Below are 19,023 nucleotides of genomic sequence, written 5' to 3' on the forward strand. Positions count from 1 at the left end.
CTATATCCGAAACTAGTGAGAATTGAAAGTTAAAATTTGGTACGAAGGTTTCTTAAGCGGTATAGGAAAGGGTTTTTGAAAATTTTATTTCCAAAAGAGTGAAATAGGGATCGCATAACAGACAACAGATATTTTTTTTTGTATAAAATTGTATTTCACTAACATAAGTTACCTAATTTATTTTTTGCTTATTACATAATATATCATGTTTGCCCCAAACATACTTCCTCACTAACTGTATCAAAGACAATACCAGTAAAACTGTAACTACAAGGACACTAAAACATACGCCTAAAACAGTGAGGACTAAGGGCACTTCATAATACTCTGTCCAGGTGAGCCCCGCTGCGGGGGAGCGCAGGTGCTGACCGCCATGTCGCAGTATATGCTCCACCCACCACACAGCAAGCTCTAGTGGCGGCACTGGGTGCTCCCTCATGAGCGAACGGAGTCTTATCATGTTGTTCTTGAAACTGTAATGAATAATATTATGGTAATAGAGCGAATGGATTTTAAAACATTTGTCTTAAAGGAAATAATTTCAGTTGAAACTAATGACAAATCATTCTTGCCAGCAGCAAAATAACGCTATTGTCCAATATTATAGTATACAGACCTTTTATCTTCAATAACTCTCCTCACTGCGTTCTCAAAAGTTGTCTCAGTAAGATCGGACAATTCTATTTGCAGACCAACTCCATGTTTAACGAATTTCTCGACATTGTACCATTGATCATAAAACATTGGTATACCTATTACAGGTACGGCAGCATCGATAGTTTCGTCTGCTGACTGGATACCTCCTTGAGTTATGAATAGCTTGACTTTCGGATGTTCTACAAAAAATATCTCAATTATTCCGTAATGTAAAAAAGCATCCGGAAAATTTGGTACTTTTATTATGTTAGCACATACATACCATATTTAGCGATTTAATTATATCATAATTACAAACAAATGAAAAATAAAATTTAATGAAAAATTAAACGTAAAAAGCTTGCGTACATTTGCAATTCGCTCAGCGCTTATGAATTATTTTAAATGTCGAAACTTCATCCTAAATTGTTATCAAGTCAATATAATAATTTTGTGTTTAAAGTTTACAGTTTTGTTTTAATAATTAAAAATATAAAATAGTGTTGACGACTGCAACACCTTTACATCGTGAAATGTTGTGACAAAATCGTCAACACTTAGGGGTGGTACTTGAAATGGCATCAAAAATATATATTACTAGCTTCCGCCCGCGACTCCGTCCGCGCGGATGTCGGTCTTCGCGTGGATGGTTTATTTTGAGTACCATTTTGAGTACCTCTGACAATAACATCTTATAAATATCTATTGGACCCAATTCCCAAATACGGCTAGGCCTATAATAATACGCAACGTGTGTTCGCGGTTCTACGGAACAACGTCTATGGATAAAACTGAAAAATTAAGATTATTTTTTTTCTACGTATTTTTCCAGGATAAAAAGTATCCTATTTTACGCCCAGGATAATAAGGTATAATTATACCAAGTTTCATCGAAATCGAACCGCTAGTTTTCACGTGATGCCTTCACATACAGACAGACAGACAGACAGACAGACAGACAGACAAAAATTTTTTTAATCACATATTTGGGTTTGGTATCGATCCAGTAACACCCCCTGCTATTTATTTTTTCAATATTTTCAATGTACAGAATTGACCCTTCTACAGATTAATTATATGTATAGATTATGGATTTAAATTAATTGCATCTAGAAATTATATTCACTTACTTAAAAGATCAGCTTGGGGAAGCCATTTATAAATTTTTATATTGCTTGATTTTCCTGGTAATTCGTCTGCTTCCCATTTCCATATGACGTCATATGGTAATTTAGACAATACCTTCGTTATTGCAGCAACCTTTTCTGGTGGAAGCGAGGAAGATTTGGCGTTAGAACCGAAACTAATGTATATTACCCCATTCTTCGATGAATCTAAAATTGTTTTAAATTCCTGAAACAACATCAGATCATGTGATGAAAACTTGTCACTGCACTAATTCATTGTAACAATATTAATCATATTTATAACCATTATCCATTTATAAAATTAAACAAAATTTATTTTTAGACATCTCATGCTCTGGGAATATTGACAACAGAAGACAAAGCTATTATATTGTCTTTCTTATATTTATTTATTTGGAAAAATAAGCACTTAACATATTTAAGATTTTTATATCATCTCTCCAGGAACAAATTTTGAACAGGAATAAATTTTGTAATGAAATTGCTGATCTCCTCAGTTTTTTTTATTATTTTTCTTTAAAAATAAGATCAGTACCTACCTTAGGTAATTCTCGTTTTTGAGTTAGATGAATACCTCCAATGTTTACGATATTAGGAGGCACAGGATGATTATCCGCCCAGATCGGATGTTCATTTAAAAACAACAACTGAACATTCTTCTCCAGTTCTTCATAATTCGGCACGTCGTCACCAAAAGTTCTTTTCATCACTTGATATTCAAATTCCACTATGGATGACTTAGTATATTCTATGAAATAATACTTCAATAATTCTTCGGCCTTTTCATAGAGAGTAAGGTTGTATAGCCTTTGTGCGGCTACATGTGGATACAAGAGAGGATGCGAAGATGCTCCAAACATATTGTAAACAGGAGGATTAATTCCCAATGAACTGAATTGAATAACTGGGGCTTTGAATGCATGACCTAATCCCAATGTAGGTCGAATATACGCTTCTACAATTATTAAATCAAAATTTTGATCAAACAATTTCTTTGCTTCTGGAATTTGCCACTGCATTTCAAATAATACTGTTACACCTTCAAAAATAGACTGAATCAGTCGGATACTTTTATTTTTATCTCCTTGAGGCAAGACAAAGTCTTCCGCTGAGTCATCTGAAGAGAAATGGACATCGATCTCAGTCAAGTTAGCTGGAGCCTGGCCTTTGGGGAAGGCTGGGTTTGGGGTTATTACTGTGACGTCATGACCTCTTCTTGCTAGCTCATGTGTTAACGGTCGAAACGCTACTTGATGGCTTATCGATGGAGTTGGAAATACTGCTAATATTCGTGCCGCATATCTTATAGAAATTATATTTGCTAATAAAACTATAACTAGAACTAAACTTGGTAACTGCATTGTGTCTCAATACCGACTGATTATTTGAATCCAATTACGCATACTTACTGATTATATACAAGATTTCTATTTAACCTGGTATGATAAATTAACTGATTATATTATTATTATATCTATTTTACTTATAATAGAGTTATCTTGTGATTATTATTTGATTAATCCTTTTCCAAGTTTTATACATCCATATTGCTACAATGAATGATAATCAATCTTAAAAAAATGAATAGTGCGACCGTGATGCTTAAAATGGCGCTTTGAAACCTTGATTATGCGTATTGGTGCTATTTTTCTCATGATGCCATGTTTTCATATTAAACCAGTATCAAATTGAAATGGAACAAATTGGAAGAAAACAAGAGAAATTGAGAGCTTTTTAATAAACAGTAAGTATCATCAAAATCGGTTCACCGAGTCAAAAGTTCTGACAAACATAACAAATATGGTTGAATAAATTGAGAACCTCCATCTTTTTGTTGTTTTTTGCAAAATACACTGTGTATGAAATGGTAATGGTCAGGTTCACAATATACCTTAATGTACAAAAATAATATCCACGAGCGCGTGCATAGCAAATAAAGTGTGGCGGCAAATTAACCTCTTTCGAGAATGTAAGACAAGCATGCTTCACTATTTATTTATTTGCTAGATTTTGACTTTGCAAGAAAAATCAGAAATCCAGAATACTTCACAAAACACATCAAAGTGTACCGTTGGTAAACTGATTCGTTTCCATAAAATAGTTGGTAATATTTCGTTCACGTTAAAATGGCGAAAAAACGTCAAATCCAATAAAAACTAGTACAAGCTTAGTACTCAATTCTTGTACTCGTTTTTTTAAACTGAACGAAACACTGTTCCAAAACATTTCCATATGATTAAGCCAGTTCAGCAGAAACACAAGCAATTAACCATTTACTTACTAATTACTATTTGTCCGACAAAGGAAAAGGACTTCAGAATTTTTGAAACGTTGTGCGTAAAAATTGCAATTTGGTATTACCACACCAAATTGCAAGAGAGGCTTAAATCCTTAGGTGAACTGAAAACTGAAGTATTTTATTTTCCCTTATAGAACAACGTTTATTCCAAAATATGACTTTTTTTTAATTTGAATAATAGAATTATTTACACAAAGCAAACAACTAATGACCTATTTAACCTATGACTTGGCTAGTTTTTAGAACCTCACAAATAATAACGTTCAATAACATCAATTTTGAGAAGATAATATATTATATATAAATAGTAGGTTAAAACTAGCCTGTTCAAATTATGGGGTTCAATAGGTCATTAGTTGTTTGCTTGTTGTAAATAATTCTATTATTTAAATTTAAAAAAGGCTTATTTTGGAATTAACGTTGTACTATAAGGGAAAATAAAACAATTGAGTTTTCAGTTCATCTAAGAATACATCAATAATTTCTGGACTGTCTACAGAACTTGGATCTTGAACTTAGATCTCAATTCTTTTTTCGGCAATTGAGTAGATGATTGAACTTGGCTCCCATTTTAACATTTATGTTTTTGATGCAATATATATTTCCAAAAGGGTTAAATAGGGATCGCCAAACAGACAACAGATGTACAAAAACAGATAAATAAAAAACAAAATTTACAAAAATATTTTATTTCCCTATCATAAGTAATCTAATTAATTTTTTGCTTTTTCCGAATATCACTTTTGCCCCAAATATACATTATCACTACCCGTACTACATACAAAACCAATAAAACTATAACTAGAAGTACAGTCAAGCATACTGCTGCAACAGTGAGGACTAAGGGCACTTCATAATACTGTGTCCAGGTGAGCCCCGCTGCGGGGGAGCGCAGGTGCTGACCGCCATGTCGCAGTATATGCTCCACCCACCACACAGCAAGCTCTAGTGGCGGCACTGGGTGCTCCCTCGTGAGTGAACGGAGTCTTATCATGTTGTTCTTGAAACTGTAATGAATAATATGGTAATAAAAGCGAATGGGTTTTGAAACATTGGTCTTAAAGGAAATAATTTCAGTTGAAAGTAATGACAAATCATTGTTGCCAGCGGCAAAATAACGCTAATGTCCAATATACCATATGTCATACCAAATGTCCAATATACAATATACCATACCTTTTATCTTCAATAACTCTCTTCACTGCGTTCTCAAAAGTTGTCTCAGTAAGATCGGACAATTCTAATTGCAGACCAACTCCATGTTTAACGAATTTCTCGACATTGTACCATTGGTCACCAAACATTGGTATACCAATAATTGGTACGGCAGCATCGATAGTTTCGTCTGCTGATTGGATACCTCCTTGAGTTATGAATAGCTTGACTTTCGGGTGTTCTATAAAAATATCTCCATTATTACGTAATGTAAAAAAGCATCCGGAAAATTTGGTACTTTTATTATATTAGCACATACATACCATATTTTACGATTTAATTATATCATAAGAACAAACAAATGAAAAATTAAATTAAATTAAATATTAAACATAAAAAGCTTGCGTACATTTGCAATTGGCTCGCCGCTTATGAATTATTTTAAATCTCTAATCATACATTGTTATCAAGTCAATATTATAATATTGTGTTTAAAGTTTATGTACAGTTTTTTTAATTATTAAAAAATAAAACAGTGTTGACGAGTGACGACTGCAACACCTTTACATCGTGAGACGTTGTGGCAAAATCGTCAACACTTAGGGATGGTACTTGAAATGGCATCAAAAATATATATTATCATGGATTTAAATTAATTGCATCTAGAAATTATCTACACTTACTTAAAAGGTCAGCTTGGGGAAGCCATTTATAAATTTTTATATTGCTTGATTTTCCTGGTAGCTCGTCTGTTTCCCATTTCCATATGACGTCATATGGTAATTTAGACAATACCTTCGTCATTGCAGCAACCTTTTCAGGTGGAAGCGAGGAAGATTTGGCGTTAGAACCGAAACTAATGTATACTACCCCATTCTTCGATGAATCTAAAACTGTTTTAAGTTCCTGGAATAAAATTGAATCATTATATATGATGAAAGCTTGTCACTGCACCTATTCATTGTAATAATATTAATCATATTTATAACAATTATCCATATAAAATTAAACAAAATATGTTTAGAGGTATTGCCATCTCATGCTCCGGGAATATTGACAACAGAAGACAAAGCTATTGATTTATAGATATTATCATAGATATTGTCTTTCTTACATTTATTTGGAAAAATAAGCACTTTACTTATTTAAGATTTTTATATCATCTCTCCAGGAACAAATTTTGAACAGGAATAAATTTTGTAATGAAATTGCTGATCTCCTCAGTATTTTTTTTTTCATAATTCATAATTCTTTATTTACATTAAACATGGTATTTTTAGTTTTTCTTTAAAAATAAGATCAGTACCAACCTTAGGTAATTCTCGTGTTTGAGTTAGATGAATACCTCCAATGTAAATGATATTAGGAGGCACAGGATGATTATCCGCCCAGATCGGATGTTCATTTAAAAACAACAACTGAACATTCTTCTCCAGTTCTTCATAATTCGGCACGTCGTTACCAAAAGTTCTTTTCATCATTTGATATTCAAATTCCACATTGGCTGACTTAGTATTTTCTATGAAATTATACTTCAATAATTCTTCTACCTTTTCATAGAGAGTAAGGTTGTATAGCCTTTGTGCGGCTAAATGTGGATACAAAAGAGGATGCGAAGGTGCTCCAAACATATTGTAAATAGGAGGATTACTTCCCAATGAACTGAATTGAATAACTGGGGCTTTGAATGCATGACCTAATCCCAAAGTAGGTCGAATATGCTCTTCTACGATTATTAAATCGAACTTCTGATCAAGCAATTTCTTTGCTTCTGGAATTTTCCACTGCATTTCAAATAACACTGTTACACTTTGAAAAATAATCGGCATCATTCGGATACATTCATTTTTATCTCCTTGAGGCATGGCAAACTCTTCCGCTGAGCCATCTGAAGAGAAATGGACATCGATCTCAGTCAAGTTAGCTGGAGCCTGGCCTTTGGGGAAGGCTGGGTTTGGGGTTACTACTGTGACGTCATGACCTCTTCTTGCTAGCTCGTGTGTTAACGGTCTAAACGCTGCTTGATGGCTTATCGCTGGTGTTGGAAATACTGCTAATATTCGTGCCGCATTTGTTATTGAAATTATATTTGCTATTAAAACTATTACTAGAACAAAACTTGGTAACTGCATTGTGTCTCAATACCGGCTGATTATTTGAATCCAATTACGCATACTGGTTATATACAAGATTACTATTTAACCTGATATGATAAATATACTGATTATGTTATTATTATATCTATTTTACTTATAATATAGGTATCTTATGATTATTATTTGATTAATCATTTTCCAAGTTTTAGACATCAAATTAATATTGCGATAATGAATAATAATAATCAATCAAAAAAATGAATGGTGCGATATGATGCTTAAAATGGTGCCTTGATGCCTTGATTATGCGTATTGGTGCTATTTTTCTCATGATTCACTGTTTGCATACTGGTACATATATATAACCTGAATCAAATTGAAATGGAACAAAATGGAAGAAAACAAGAGAAGTTGAGAGCTTTTAATAAACAGTAAGTACCTATTATCAAAATCAGTCAGTCAGTTACCGGGTCAAAAATTCTGACAAACATAAAAAAATATGGTTGAATAAATTGAGAACCTCCATCTTTTTGTTGTTGTTTGTAAAATACACTGTGTATGAAATGGTAATGGTCAGGCTTACAATATAGCTTATTGTACAAAAATATTAATAATATCCACGAGCCTGGGTGTGCAATGTGCATAGCAAATAAAGTGTGGCGGCAAATTAACCTCTTCCGAGAATGTGAGACAAGCATGCTTCACTAAGTATTTATTTATTTGCTAAAGTAGACTTTGACTTTGCAAGAAAAAGCAGAAATCCAGAATACTTCACAAATTACATCAAAGTGTAGCGTTGGTAAACTGATTCGTTTCCATAAAATAGTTGGTAAAATTTCGTTCACGTTAAAATGGCGAAAAAACGTCAATATTAAATCATATCATTTTTTTTGTATTTTATTGTTCTCAAATTTTTCCTATGTGGCAATACATTGAAATAGATGTAGTTTCATTCTTTCTTTCTATAACTACTATGAACTAGTACAAGCTTAGTACTCAATTCTTGTACTCGTTTTCTAAAACTGAACGAAACACTGTTCCAAAAAATTTCCATATGATTAAGCCAGTTCATCAGAAACACAAGCAATTAACCATTTACTTACTAATTACTATTTGTCCGACAAAGGAAAAGGACTTCAGAATTTTCAAAACGTTGTGCGTAAAAATTGCAATTTGGTATTACCACACCAAATTGCAAGAAGAGGCTTAAATCTTTAGGTGAACTGAAAACTCAATTGTTTTATTTTCCCTTAAAGAACAACGTTTATTTCAAAATATGACTTTTCTTTTAATTTGAATAATATGATTATTTACACAAAGCAAACAACTAATGACCTATTGATTCTATAATTTGAATTGGCTAGTTTTTAGAACCTCACAAATAATAACGTTGAATAACATCAATTTGAGAAGATATAATATTTTATATATATTATTATACTATATTTAAATAACTAGTAAAGTCATATTCTGGAATAAACGTTGTTCTTTAAGGGAAAATAAAACAATTGAGTTTTCAGTTCACCTAAGAATACATCAATTTCTGGACTGTTTACAGAACTTGGCACACATTTAGATCTCAATTCTTTTTTCGGCAATTGAGTCGACGCGACGATTGAACTTGGCTCCCATTTTTACATTTATGGTTCTGATTCAATATACAGGGTTACTTGTAAAACACCAGCAACCTCGCAGGACAAGATAGCTAACATCATAAGTAACAACATTTGTTGTACGACTTTTGGTATAACGCAATAAATTATTTTTAAATGATTTTTTAAACTTTTATTGTACTCTCCAAACATTTGTAAGTCTATGTTCTATTCATTATCGGATGGACGACGCGACGCCCCCTTCCCCCTCTCGTTCGCTTTTTGTTTACAGAATTTTTGGGAGGCGTAGAGTTTATAATATTCAAACGGAAAATTAAATGAATATTTATTTTTGTATGAAAATAAAATATAACAAATTATCAAAAGTCGTAGAACAAATGTTGTTGCTTATGATGTTAGCTATCTTGTCCTGCGAGGTTGCCGGTGTTTTACAAGTAACCCTGTATACTTCCAAAAGGGTGAAAAAGGGGTCGCAAAACAGACAACAGATGTACAAAAACAGATAAATAAAAAACGAAATTTACAAAAAATATTTTATTTCACTAACATATTAAGTTATCTAATTAATTTTTTGCTTTTTCCGAATATCACTTTTGCCCCAAACATACTTTATCACTACCCGTACTACATACAAAACCAATAAAACTATAACTAGAAGTACAGTCAAGCATACAGCTGCAACAGTGAGGACTAAAGGCACTTCATAATACTGTGTCCAGGTGAGCCCCGCTGCGGGGGAGCGCAGGTGCTGACCGCCATGTCGCAGTACATGCTCCACCCACCACACAGCAAGCTCTAGTGGCGGCACTGGGTGCTCCCTCATGAGCGAACGGAGTCTTATCATGTTGTTCTTGAAACTGTAATGAATACTATGGTAATAAAACGAATTGAATTTGAAACATTGGTCTTAATGGAAATAATTTCAGTTTAAACTAATGTCAAATCATTGTTGCCAGCGACACAATAACGCTATAGCCCAATATTATTTATTATACAGACCTTTTATCTTCAATAACTCTCCTCACTGCGTTCTCAAAAGTTGTCTCAGTAAGATCGGACAATTCTAATTGCAGACCAACTCCATGTTTAACGTATTTCTCGACATTGTACCATTGGTCACCAAACATTGGTATACCGATAACAGGGACAGCAGCATTTATCGTTTCGTCTGCTGATTGGAGACCACCTTGAGTTATGAATAGCTTGACTTTCGGATGCTCTGTGAAAAATATCTCAATTATTACGTAATGTAAAAAAGCATACGGAAATTTGGTACTTTTATTATGTTAGTTATATCATAATTTCAAACAAATGAAAAATAAAATTTAATGAAATATTAAACACAAAAAGCTTGCGTACATTTGCAATTCGCTCGGCGCTTATGAATTATTTTAAATCTCTAAACTTCATCTTAAATTTTTATCAAGTCAATATAATAATATGTTTAAAGTTTGTCTTAATAATTAACAGTTGACTACTGCAAAACCTTTCTATCGTGAGATGTTGTTACAAAATTGACAGCAAAAATATATATTATCATGGATTAAAATTAATTGCATCTAGAAATTATATTCACTTACTTAAAAGATCAGCTTGGGGAAGCCATTTATAAATTTTTATATTGCTTGATTTTCCTGGTAGCTCGTCTGTTTCCCATTTCCATATGACGTCATATGGTAATTTAGACAATACCTTCGTCATTGCAGCAACCGTTTCAGGTGGAAGCAAGGAAGATTTGGCGTTAGAACCTAAACTAATGTATATTACCCCATTCTTCGATGAATCTAAAACTGTTTTCAATTCCTGAAAGAAAATCGGATCATATTATGAAGAAAGCTTGTCACTGCACCTATTCACAGTACTTAACAATATTAATCATATTATTTATAACAATTATCCATATAAAATTAAACAAAATATTTTTAGAGGCCATCTCATGCTCCGGGAATATTGGCAACAAAGCTATTATATTGTTTTTCTAAAATTTATATGTTTAAAAAAATTAACACTTTAAATATATTATGTAAGATTTTTATGTCATCTCTTTAGGAACAAATTTTGAACGAGAATAAATTTTGTCATGAAATTGTTGATGTCCTCAATATATATTTTTTTTAGTTATCTTTAAAAAGTAAGACCTACCTCAGGTATTTCTTGTTTTTGACTTTGATGAATACCTCCAATGTAAACGATATTAGGAGGCACAGGATGATTATCCGCCCAGATCGGATGTTCATTTAAAAATAACAACTGAACATTCTTTTCCAGTTCTTCATAATTCGGCACGTCGTTACCAAAAGTTCTTTTCATCATTTGATATTCAAATTCCACTACGGATGACATACTATATTCTTTGAAAGAGTACTTCAATAATTCTTCGGCCTTTTCGTAGAGAGTAAGGTTGTATAGCCTTTGTGCATGTACAGGTGGATACAAGAGAGGATGCGAAGGTGCTCCAAACATATTGTAAACAGGAGAATTAGTTCCAAATGAACTAATTTGAATAACTGGGGCTTTGAATGCATGACCTAATCCCAATGTAGGTCGAACATACGATTCCACAATTATTAAATCAAACTTCTGATCAAACAATTTCTTTGCTTCAGGAATTTGCAACTGCACTTCAAATACTACTGTTAAAATTTTAAAAGTATACTGAGTCTGTCGGAGACATTGATATTTATCTCCTCGAGGCAAGGGAAAGTCTTCCGCTGAGCCATCTGAAGAGAGATGGACATTGATCTCAGTCAAGTTAGCTGGAGACTGGCCTTTGGGGAAGGCTGGGATTGGGGTTACTACTGTGACGTCATGGCCTCTTCTTGCTAGCTCGTGTGTTAACGGTCGAAACGCTACTTGATGGCTTACCGATGGAGTTGGAAATACTGCTAATATTCGTGCCGCATTTGTTATTGAAATTATATTTGCTATTAAGACTATTACTAGAACTAAACTTGATAACTGCATTGTGTCTCAATACCAACTGATTATTTGAATCCAATTACGCATTATCTACTATTTAACCTGGTATGATTAAAAAAAACTGATTATATCTATTTTACTTATAATAGAGTTATCTTGTGATTATTATTTGATTAATCCTTTTCCAAGTTTAATACATCCAATTAATAGTGCGACAGTGATGCTTAAAATGGCGCCTTGAAACCTTGATTATGCGTATTGGTGCTATTTTTTCTCATGACACCATGTTTTCATAGTAAAAGTTCGTCCAAATTGAGAACCTCCTTCTGTTTTTTGTTGTTTGTAAAATACACAATGTATGAAATCGTAATGGTCAGGCTTACAATCTAAATAAATAAATAAAGTTCATTAGACTCAGAAACACAAACACAAGAAATATACAGATTTAATTTGCAGGTTCATACATTTCGTTACAAAACAGAGTTTAAGCAATGAACCCCTATGCTAGGTTAAACCTGTGTTATAGGGCTCATAAATAATTGTAGAAAAAAATTAATAATTTCTACGAGCCTGTGTGTGAGCATGGAAAATAAAGTGTGACGGAAATTTTACCTCTTTCGAGACTGTGAGACAAGCATGCTTTACTATTTATTTATTTGCTAAAGTAGATTTTGACTTTGCAAGAAAAAGCAGAAGACCAGAATACTTCACAAAACACATCAAAGTGTACCGTCGGTACACTGATTCGTTTCCATAAAATAGTTGGTAAAATTTCGTTCACGTTAAAAGTGCGAAAAAACGTCAATATGATATCATATCCACTATAAACTAGTACAAGCTTAGTAGTCAATTCTTGTGCTCGTTTTTTATGACTACACGAAACACTGTTCCAAAACATTTCCATATGATCAAGCCAGTTCAGCAAAAACTCAAGCAATTAACCCTTTACTAATTAATTACTATTTGGCCGACAAAGGACTTCAGAATTTTCGAAACGTTCTGCGTAAAAATTGCAATTTAGTATTAAATAAACATAATTTTGAAAAACTAAAAAACACGCTTTCAAGATAGATACTTACAACTAAAAAGTAGAAAATAATTCTTAATTTAGGAATCAAGCAATAACCAATACATAGATAGTATTTTTGTGAAAAAAGCGTGGGACGCTTTTCATGAGCTGATTGTATAATAGATACGTATCTTCATTCTACATGGCACCCCACGCTTTTTTCACAAATATACTATGTATTGGTTGGGAAGGAGTTTTTGAAAATTCTATTTCCAAAAGAGTGAAATAGGGATCGCAAAACAGACAACAGATGTACAAAAACAGATAAATAAAAAACAAAAATTCCAAAATATTGTATTTCACTAACATAAGTTACCTAATTAATTTTTTGCTTATTACATATATCACTTTTGCCCCAAACATACTTCCTCACTGTCCGTACCACAGACAATACCAGAAAAACTATAACTACAAGGACACTCAAACATACAGCTGCAACAGTGAGGACTAAGGGCACTTCATAATACTCTGCCCAGGTGAGCCCCGCTGCGGGGGAGCGCAGGTGCTGACCGCCATGTCGCAGTATATGTTCCACCCACCACACAGCAAGCTCTAGTGGCGGCACTGGGTGCTCCCTCATGAGCGAACGGAGTCTTATCATGTTGTTCTTGAAACTGCAATCGATAATATTTAGTGAGTGAGATTTGAAATATGTAGAGCAAATTTTATTGGATACATTTAGAACGTAAGTTTTCGTAAAAGTGCAAAATGAGATGCTATAAAAGCAAGTAATTTCAGTTGAAACCAACACATACAAAACTAAACACATCATTATTTCTAGCAGCAGAATAACCTAATTGTTCAGACAGACCTTTTATCTTCAATAACTCTCCTCACTGCACTCTCGAAAGTTGACTCAGTTAGTTCAGGCAGATCTATTTGCAGACCAACTCCATGTTTCACGTATTTCTCGACATTATACCATTGGTCAGCAAACATTGGAATACCGATAACAGGTACTGCAGCATTGATAGTTTCATCTGCTGATTGGATACCTCCTTGAGTTATGAATAGCTTGACTTTCGGATGCTCTGTAAAAATATCTCAATTATTACCTAATATAGAAATCGATTTGGATTTTTTTATTATGATAGAGCATGTCATTGGTAGCCTTCGATATTTTATTGATTTAATTTTATATACAAAAAATATAAATAAATAAACATCTTGATTTTCGTTGAACGAACAAATTAATGTACATCTCTAAAGTTCATAATATATTATTATGTGGAAATCCTTAATTAACAGTGGTGATTAAGTGGCCGAAAATTATATCGGCATCAGACATTTTTCCATTAATATCTATCCTTGTCGGTTTAAAACATACTTAGAATATCAACTTGAGGGAGCCATTTATAAATTTTTATATTGTTTGATTTTCCTGGTAGCTCGTCTGTTTCCCATTTCCATATGACGTCATATGGTAATTTAGACAAAACCTTCGTCATTACAGCAATCTTTTCAGGTGGAAGTAAGGAAGATTTGACGTTAGAACCGAAACTAATGTATATTACTCCATTCTTCGATGAATCTAAAACTGTTTTAAATTCCTGAAAAACAATAAAACAAAAATCTCATCCCATTCCATCTCATGCTCCGTATACAGAATTATATTTTTGGAAAAATGAGTCATTTCTATGTTTGTAAAAAATACGTTTTCCTCTTAATAAATGAGATCGTTAGATAATCCTTACCTGGGGTAATTCTCTTTCTGGGCTTTGATGAATACCTCCAACGTAAACAATATTAGGTGGCACAGGATGGTTATCCGCCCAGATCGGATGTTCATTTAAAAATATCAACTGAACATTCTTCTCTAGTTCTTCATAATTCGGCACGTCGTTACCAAAAGTTCTTTTCATCATTTGATATTCAAATTCCACTATGGATGACATAATGTATTTTATGATAGAGTACTTCAATAATTCTTCGGCCTTTTCATAGAGAGTAAGGTTGTATAGCCTTTGTGCGTCTACATGTGAATACAAGAGAGGATGCGAAGGTGCTCCAAACATATTGTAAGCAGAAGGATTAGTTCCAAATGAACTGTATTGAATAACTGGGGCTTTGAATGCATGACCTAATCCCAAAGTAGGTCGAATATACGCTTCTACAATTATTAAATCAAACTTCTGATCAAACAATTTCTTTGCTTCTGGAAATTGCCACTGCTTTTCAAATGCTACTGTTAAACCTTTAAACATATACTGAGTCAATCGAATCCATTCATTTTTATCTCCTTGAGGCAAGGCAAAGTCTTCCGCTGAGACATCTGAAGAGAAATGGACATCGATCTCAGTCAAGTTAGCTGGAGACTGGCCTTTGGGAAAGGCTGGGTTTGGGGTTATTACTGTGACGTCATGACCTCTTCTTGCTAGCTCGTGTGTTAACGGTCGAAACGCTGCTTGATGGCTTATCGCTGGTGTTGGAAATACTGCTAATATTCGTGCCGCATTTGTTATTGAAATTATATTTGCTATTAAAACTATTACTAGAACTAAACTTGGTAACTGCATTGTGTCTCAATACCGACTGATTATTTGAATCTGCATACTGATTATATACAAGATTACTATTTAACCTGGTATGATAAATAAACTGATTATATTATTATTATATCTATTTTACTTATAGTAGAGTTATCTTGTGATTATTTTTTGATTAATCATTTTCCAAGTTTTATACATCAAATTAATATTGCGACAGTAAATAATAATCAATCAAAAAAATGAATAGTGCGACATGATGCTTAAAAAGCGTATTGGTGCTATTTTTCTCATGATTCCATGTTTTCATAGTAAAACCTGGATCAAATTGAAATGGAACAAAATGGAAGAAAACAAGAGAAGTAAAGAGCTTTTAAATAAACAGGAAGTATCATCAAAATCTGTTTGCAGAGTCAAAAGTTCTGACAAATATAAAAATATGGTTGAATTGAGAACCTCCCTCTTTTTTTGTTGTTTTTTGTAAAAATACATTCTGTATGAATTGGCAATGGTCAGGCTATCAAACTAGGTTATTGTTTAAATAAATAAATAAAGTTTATTTCACTCAAAAACACAAACACAAGGAATATACAGATATAATTTGCAGGTACATACATTTTGTTACAAACAGAGTTTAAACAATGACCCCTTTGCTAGGTTAAACCTGTGTTATAGGGGTCATAAATAAAAAAATATTAATTATATCCACGAGCCTGTGTGAACATGGAAAATAAAATGTGACGGCAAATTTACCTCTTTCGAGATTGTGAGACAAGCATGCTTTACTATTTATTTATTTGCTAAAGTATATTTTGACTTTACAAGAAAAAGCAGAAATCCAGAATACTTCACAAAACACATCAAAGTGTACCGTTGGTACACTGATTCGTTTCCATTTTAATTAGTTGGTAAAATTTCGTTCACGTAAATAGTGCGAAAAAACATCAATATGATTCATATACTATGAACTAGTACAAGCTTAGTAGTCAATTCTTGTACTCGTTTTTTAAGACTACACGAAACACTGTTCCAAAACATTTCCATATTATGATCAAACCAGTTCAACAGAAACACAAGCATTAACCATTTATTAGTTAATTAAAGAAATAAAGAAAGAAACTACTATTTGTCTGACAAAGGACTTAAGAATTTTCGAAACGTTCTGCGTATTACCACATCAAATTTCAAAAAGAGGCTGCTTACTATGGCGGCCCATCCATACTAATATTATAAATGCGAAAGTAACTCTGTCTGTCTGTCTGTTACTCAATCACGCCTTAACTACTGAACCAATTTGCATGAAATTTGGTATAGAGATATTTTGATACCCGAGAAAGGACATACTTTTTACCCCGGGACACAGGATAGGTTAGGTAGGTGAGGATGGATGTATGTGTATGTGTGTATGTGAGTTTGTTACTCTTTCACGCAAATACTACTGAACCGATTAGGTACAATGATATTTAGCACACACATAGAGGGTAACTTGGATTAACACATAGGATAGGTTTTATCCCGGAAATCCTACGGGAACGGGTTTTTCTTTGAAAACGCGGGCGGGGCCGCGGGCGGAAAGCTAGTGATATTATATATTATGTTATCGGAAATGTATGAAATCAAGGAATTGTATACAAATCTCTATTTTAGGACCCCTTTTATTCATATTATATAGTGCCGATATCGTAAAGCAAATAAAATCATGCAAATATCACATAATATTTGCTGACGATGTTCAACTTTTTACCTCCTTTTACCCGGATGAAACATGTTCCGCAATAAACAATTTAAATTTGGACTTAGCTTCAATAACCGCATGGTCAAGCCGAAATTCACTTGTCCTAAATCCTAATAAGTCGAAGTTTATGGTTTTAGGTACACCTAAAGCAGTTAGCTCCATTCAAAATTGTCTCATTCCAGTAACTATTAATGACAAAGTTATAAAACGTGTTGCGGAAGCTCGAAACTTGGGGATCATTTTTGACGAAAATCTACGATGTGAAAAATATATTAATGTTACAATAGCTAACTGTTTCTATCGTTTAAAAATTCTGTACTGAATTAGAAAATATCTGAATACGGAACTTCGTGTAAGGCTTTGTGACCGCCTTGTCCTATCTAAGTTTAATTACATGGATGTGGTATATGGTAGGCGGATTTTGAAGCGAACGAAACGAGCAATACAGCGCGTACAAAACGCATGTGCCCGTTTCTGTTTTAACATTCCCCCACGGGAGCACATTACGCCATTTTTAAATAAAGCCTGTTTGTTAAACATGGAAACGATCGACGACGACTCCATTTCGCCTCGTTCCTTTTCGATATTATTAAGTTTGAGTCTCCCCGATACCTTTTTCAAAAGTTGGTTTGGATGGGAGATCATCAGGCAGCGTACAAAACGAGACAAGCAGCGACTAAATTGATGATTCCTAAGCACCACTCTGCCAGTTTCCGAGGTAGCTTCAAATACAGTGCCACTAAGTGTTGGAACAATTTATTACCGCCGCTGCCTAGCCTCCGCGCGGTTGAGAACTTTAAAAAAAATACACTGTTATAATATTACTTGAGAAACAGATCCAACCTTAGTGGCTACTGATGATGATTAATGCATAAATATAATAAATAGTATAACTATCTGTCTCTATATAATAAATGTAAATCTATCAAATGTATAATATTATGTTAATTAAACTTACCTTTATCTATATTTATTACTACATACCTAACTACATCATATTATTATTTATTCTATTAATTTTGTTTAACTCTGCACACAGACGTATTATTTTTGTTTAGTTTAATTGTTTATATTTATTACTATTATTTATTTATTTCTATATTTTACTGTTGGAATGGAGGTCACTCTAATTGCAACAACGTTTAGGGGCCATTGAAAACCAGCGCTGTGCGTACACTTGTGTCGTACAGTATTTAGCTGAGTTGGTCACCCTTTTTCGAGGACACACTACCGTGCAAATTGTTTTATTTTATTTTTTTTTTCTCTTTTTAAATTTACTTTTTTTATGTTTTGTTTATTGTTTTAAGATTTTGTTTATTATGTCCTTGAAATAAATGTATTTTCTTTCTTTCTTTCTTCTTTCAAATCTTAGGAAATGTGTACAATTCCGATACCATTTAGGAAATGTATAAAATATTGTTTAAAAAACTATTTAATGCATGGATATCCTAGGAAATGTATAATCTTCCTCGGAATTGTATACAATTCCAATATCGTATTAGGAAATGTGTAAAGTAACGCGCTTTATGTAATACAACACGTTGTTAATTTTTTTTATTATACTTAGCTCTTATTGATACAATCGGGTAACAGTCATACCGTAAAATAATAATAATATTATGTTCATATTATTATCTTACTAATTAACATTTTTAAAATCAACTATCTATTAACCCTTAGCAGGTATCGTGGGTCAAATTTGACCCAGAAGCGAACTTTTTCGGTTATAATTCTTTAAATATTTATGCAACGACTGTGCGCTTCTAAGTATTCTCAGTGCGTCGCTAGCTGCAGCGGTGGGTAGATGTGCAGAACTGTGACTATCTTAGGAGCGGAGGTAAGTAGCTTTCTGGGTCACGTTCGACCC

The 19,023-nt window shown here is 33.2% G+C and overlaps 3 protein-coding genes across 3 annotated transcripts; all 3 read right to left on the reverse strand.

Annotated features, from left to right (window-relative positions):
- Positions 1–7,370, reverse strand: LOC123703022 (UDP-glucosyltransferase 2-like). The gene is made up of 5 exons (XM_045650892.1): positions 6,549–7,370; positions 5,922–6,144; positions 617–836; positions 290–473; positions 1–12 (listed from the first exon to the last, which is right to left on the reverse strand). The coding sequence occupies exons 1-5, from the start codon at positions 7,368–7,370 to the stop codon at positions 1–3; spliced, it is 1,461 nt and encodes a 486-aa protein (XP_045506848.1).
- A 1,427-nt stretch (positions 7,371–8,797) lies between these two features.
- LOC123703023 (UDP-glucosyltransferase 2-like) lies at positions 8,798–11,257 on the reverse strand. The gene is made up of 5 exons (XM_045650893.1): positions 11,090–11,257; positions 10,528–10,750; positions 9,947–10,166; positions 9,556–9,804; positions 8,798–8,804 (listed from the first exon to the last, which is right to left on the reverse strand). The coding sequence occupies exons 1-5, from the start codon at positions 11,255–11,257 to the stop codon at positions 8,798–8,800; spliced, it is 867 nt and encodes a 288-aa protein (XP_045506849.1).
- A 1,589-nt stretch (positions 11,258–12,846) lies between these two features.
- LOC123703024 (UDP-glucosyltransferase 2-like) lies at positions 12,847–15,452 on the reverse strand. The gene is made up of 5 exons (XM_045650894.1): positions 14,630–15,452; positions 14,263–14,485; positions 13,747–13,966; positions 13,301–13,549; positions 12,847–12,865 (listed from the first exon to the last, which is right to left on the reverse strand). The coding sequence occupies exons 1-5, from the start codon at positions 15,449–15,451 to the stop codon at positions 12,847–12,849; spliced, it is 1,533 nt and encodes a 510-aa protein (XP_045506850.1). The 5' UTR covers position 15,452.
- Between the last annotated feature and the right edge of the window lie 3,571 nt (positions 15,453–19,023).

Source organism: Colias croceus, chromosome 25, assembly GCF_905220415.1.
Source record: "Colias croceus chromosome 25, ilColCroc2.1".
Classification (NCBI taxonomy): Eukaryota; Metazoa; Arthropoda; class Insecta; order Lepidoptera; family Pieridae; genus Colias; species Colias croceus.

What these genes read in the sequence shown, in the direction of transcription:
- LOC123703022 (XM_045650892.1), bottom strand. Translation starts at nt 7,370, where the DNA reads ATGCAGTTACCAAGTTTTGTTCTAGTAATAGTTTTAATAGCAAATATA. An exon ending in AAACACGAGAATTACCTAAG is followed by an intron (nt 6,145 to 6,548) that starts GTTGGTACTGAT and finishes ATTTTATTCCAG; the next exon opens with GAACTTAAAACAGTTTTAGA. An exon ending in TCCCCAAGCTGACCTTTTAA is followed by an intron (nt 837 to 5,921) that starts GTAAGTGTAGAT and finishes TATTTTTTGTAG; the next exon opens with AACATCCGAAAGTCAAGCTA.
- LOC123703023 (XM_045650893.1), bottom strand. Translation starts at nt 11,257, where the DNA reads ATGAAAAGAACTTTTGGTAACGACGTGCCGAATTATGAAGAACTGGAA. An exon ending in AAAAACAAGAAATACCTGAG is followed by an intron (nt 10,751 to 11,089) that starts GTAGGTCTTACT and finishes ATTTTCTTTCAG; the next exon opens with GAATTGAAAACAGTTTTAGA. An exon ending in AGAGTTATTGAAGATAAAAG is followed by an intron (nt 9,805 to 9,946) that starts GTCTGTATAATA and finishes TATTCATTACAG; the next exon opens with TTTCAAGAACAACATGATAA.
- LOC123703024 (XM_045650894.1), bottom strand. Translation starts at nt 15,451, where the DNA reads ATGCAGTTACCAAGTTTAGTTCTAGTAATAGTTTTAATAGCAAATATA. An exon ending in CCCTCAAGTTGATATTCTAA is followed by an intron (nt 13,967 to 14,262) that starts GTATGTTTTAAA and finishes ATATTTTTACAG; the next exon opens with AGCATCCGAAAGTCAAGCTA. An exon ending in AGAGTTATTGAAGATAAAAG is followed by an intron (nt 13,550 to 13,746) that starts GTCTGTCTGAAC and finishes TATCGATTGCAG; the next exon opens with TTTCAAGAACAACATGATAA.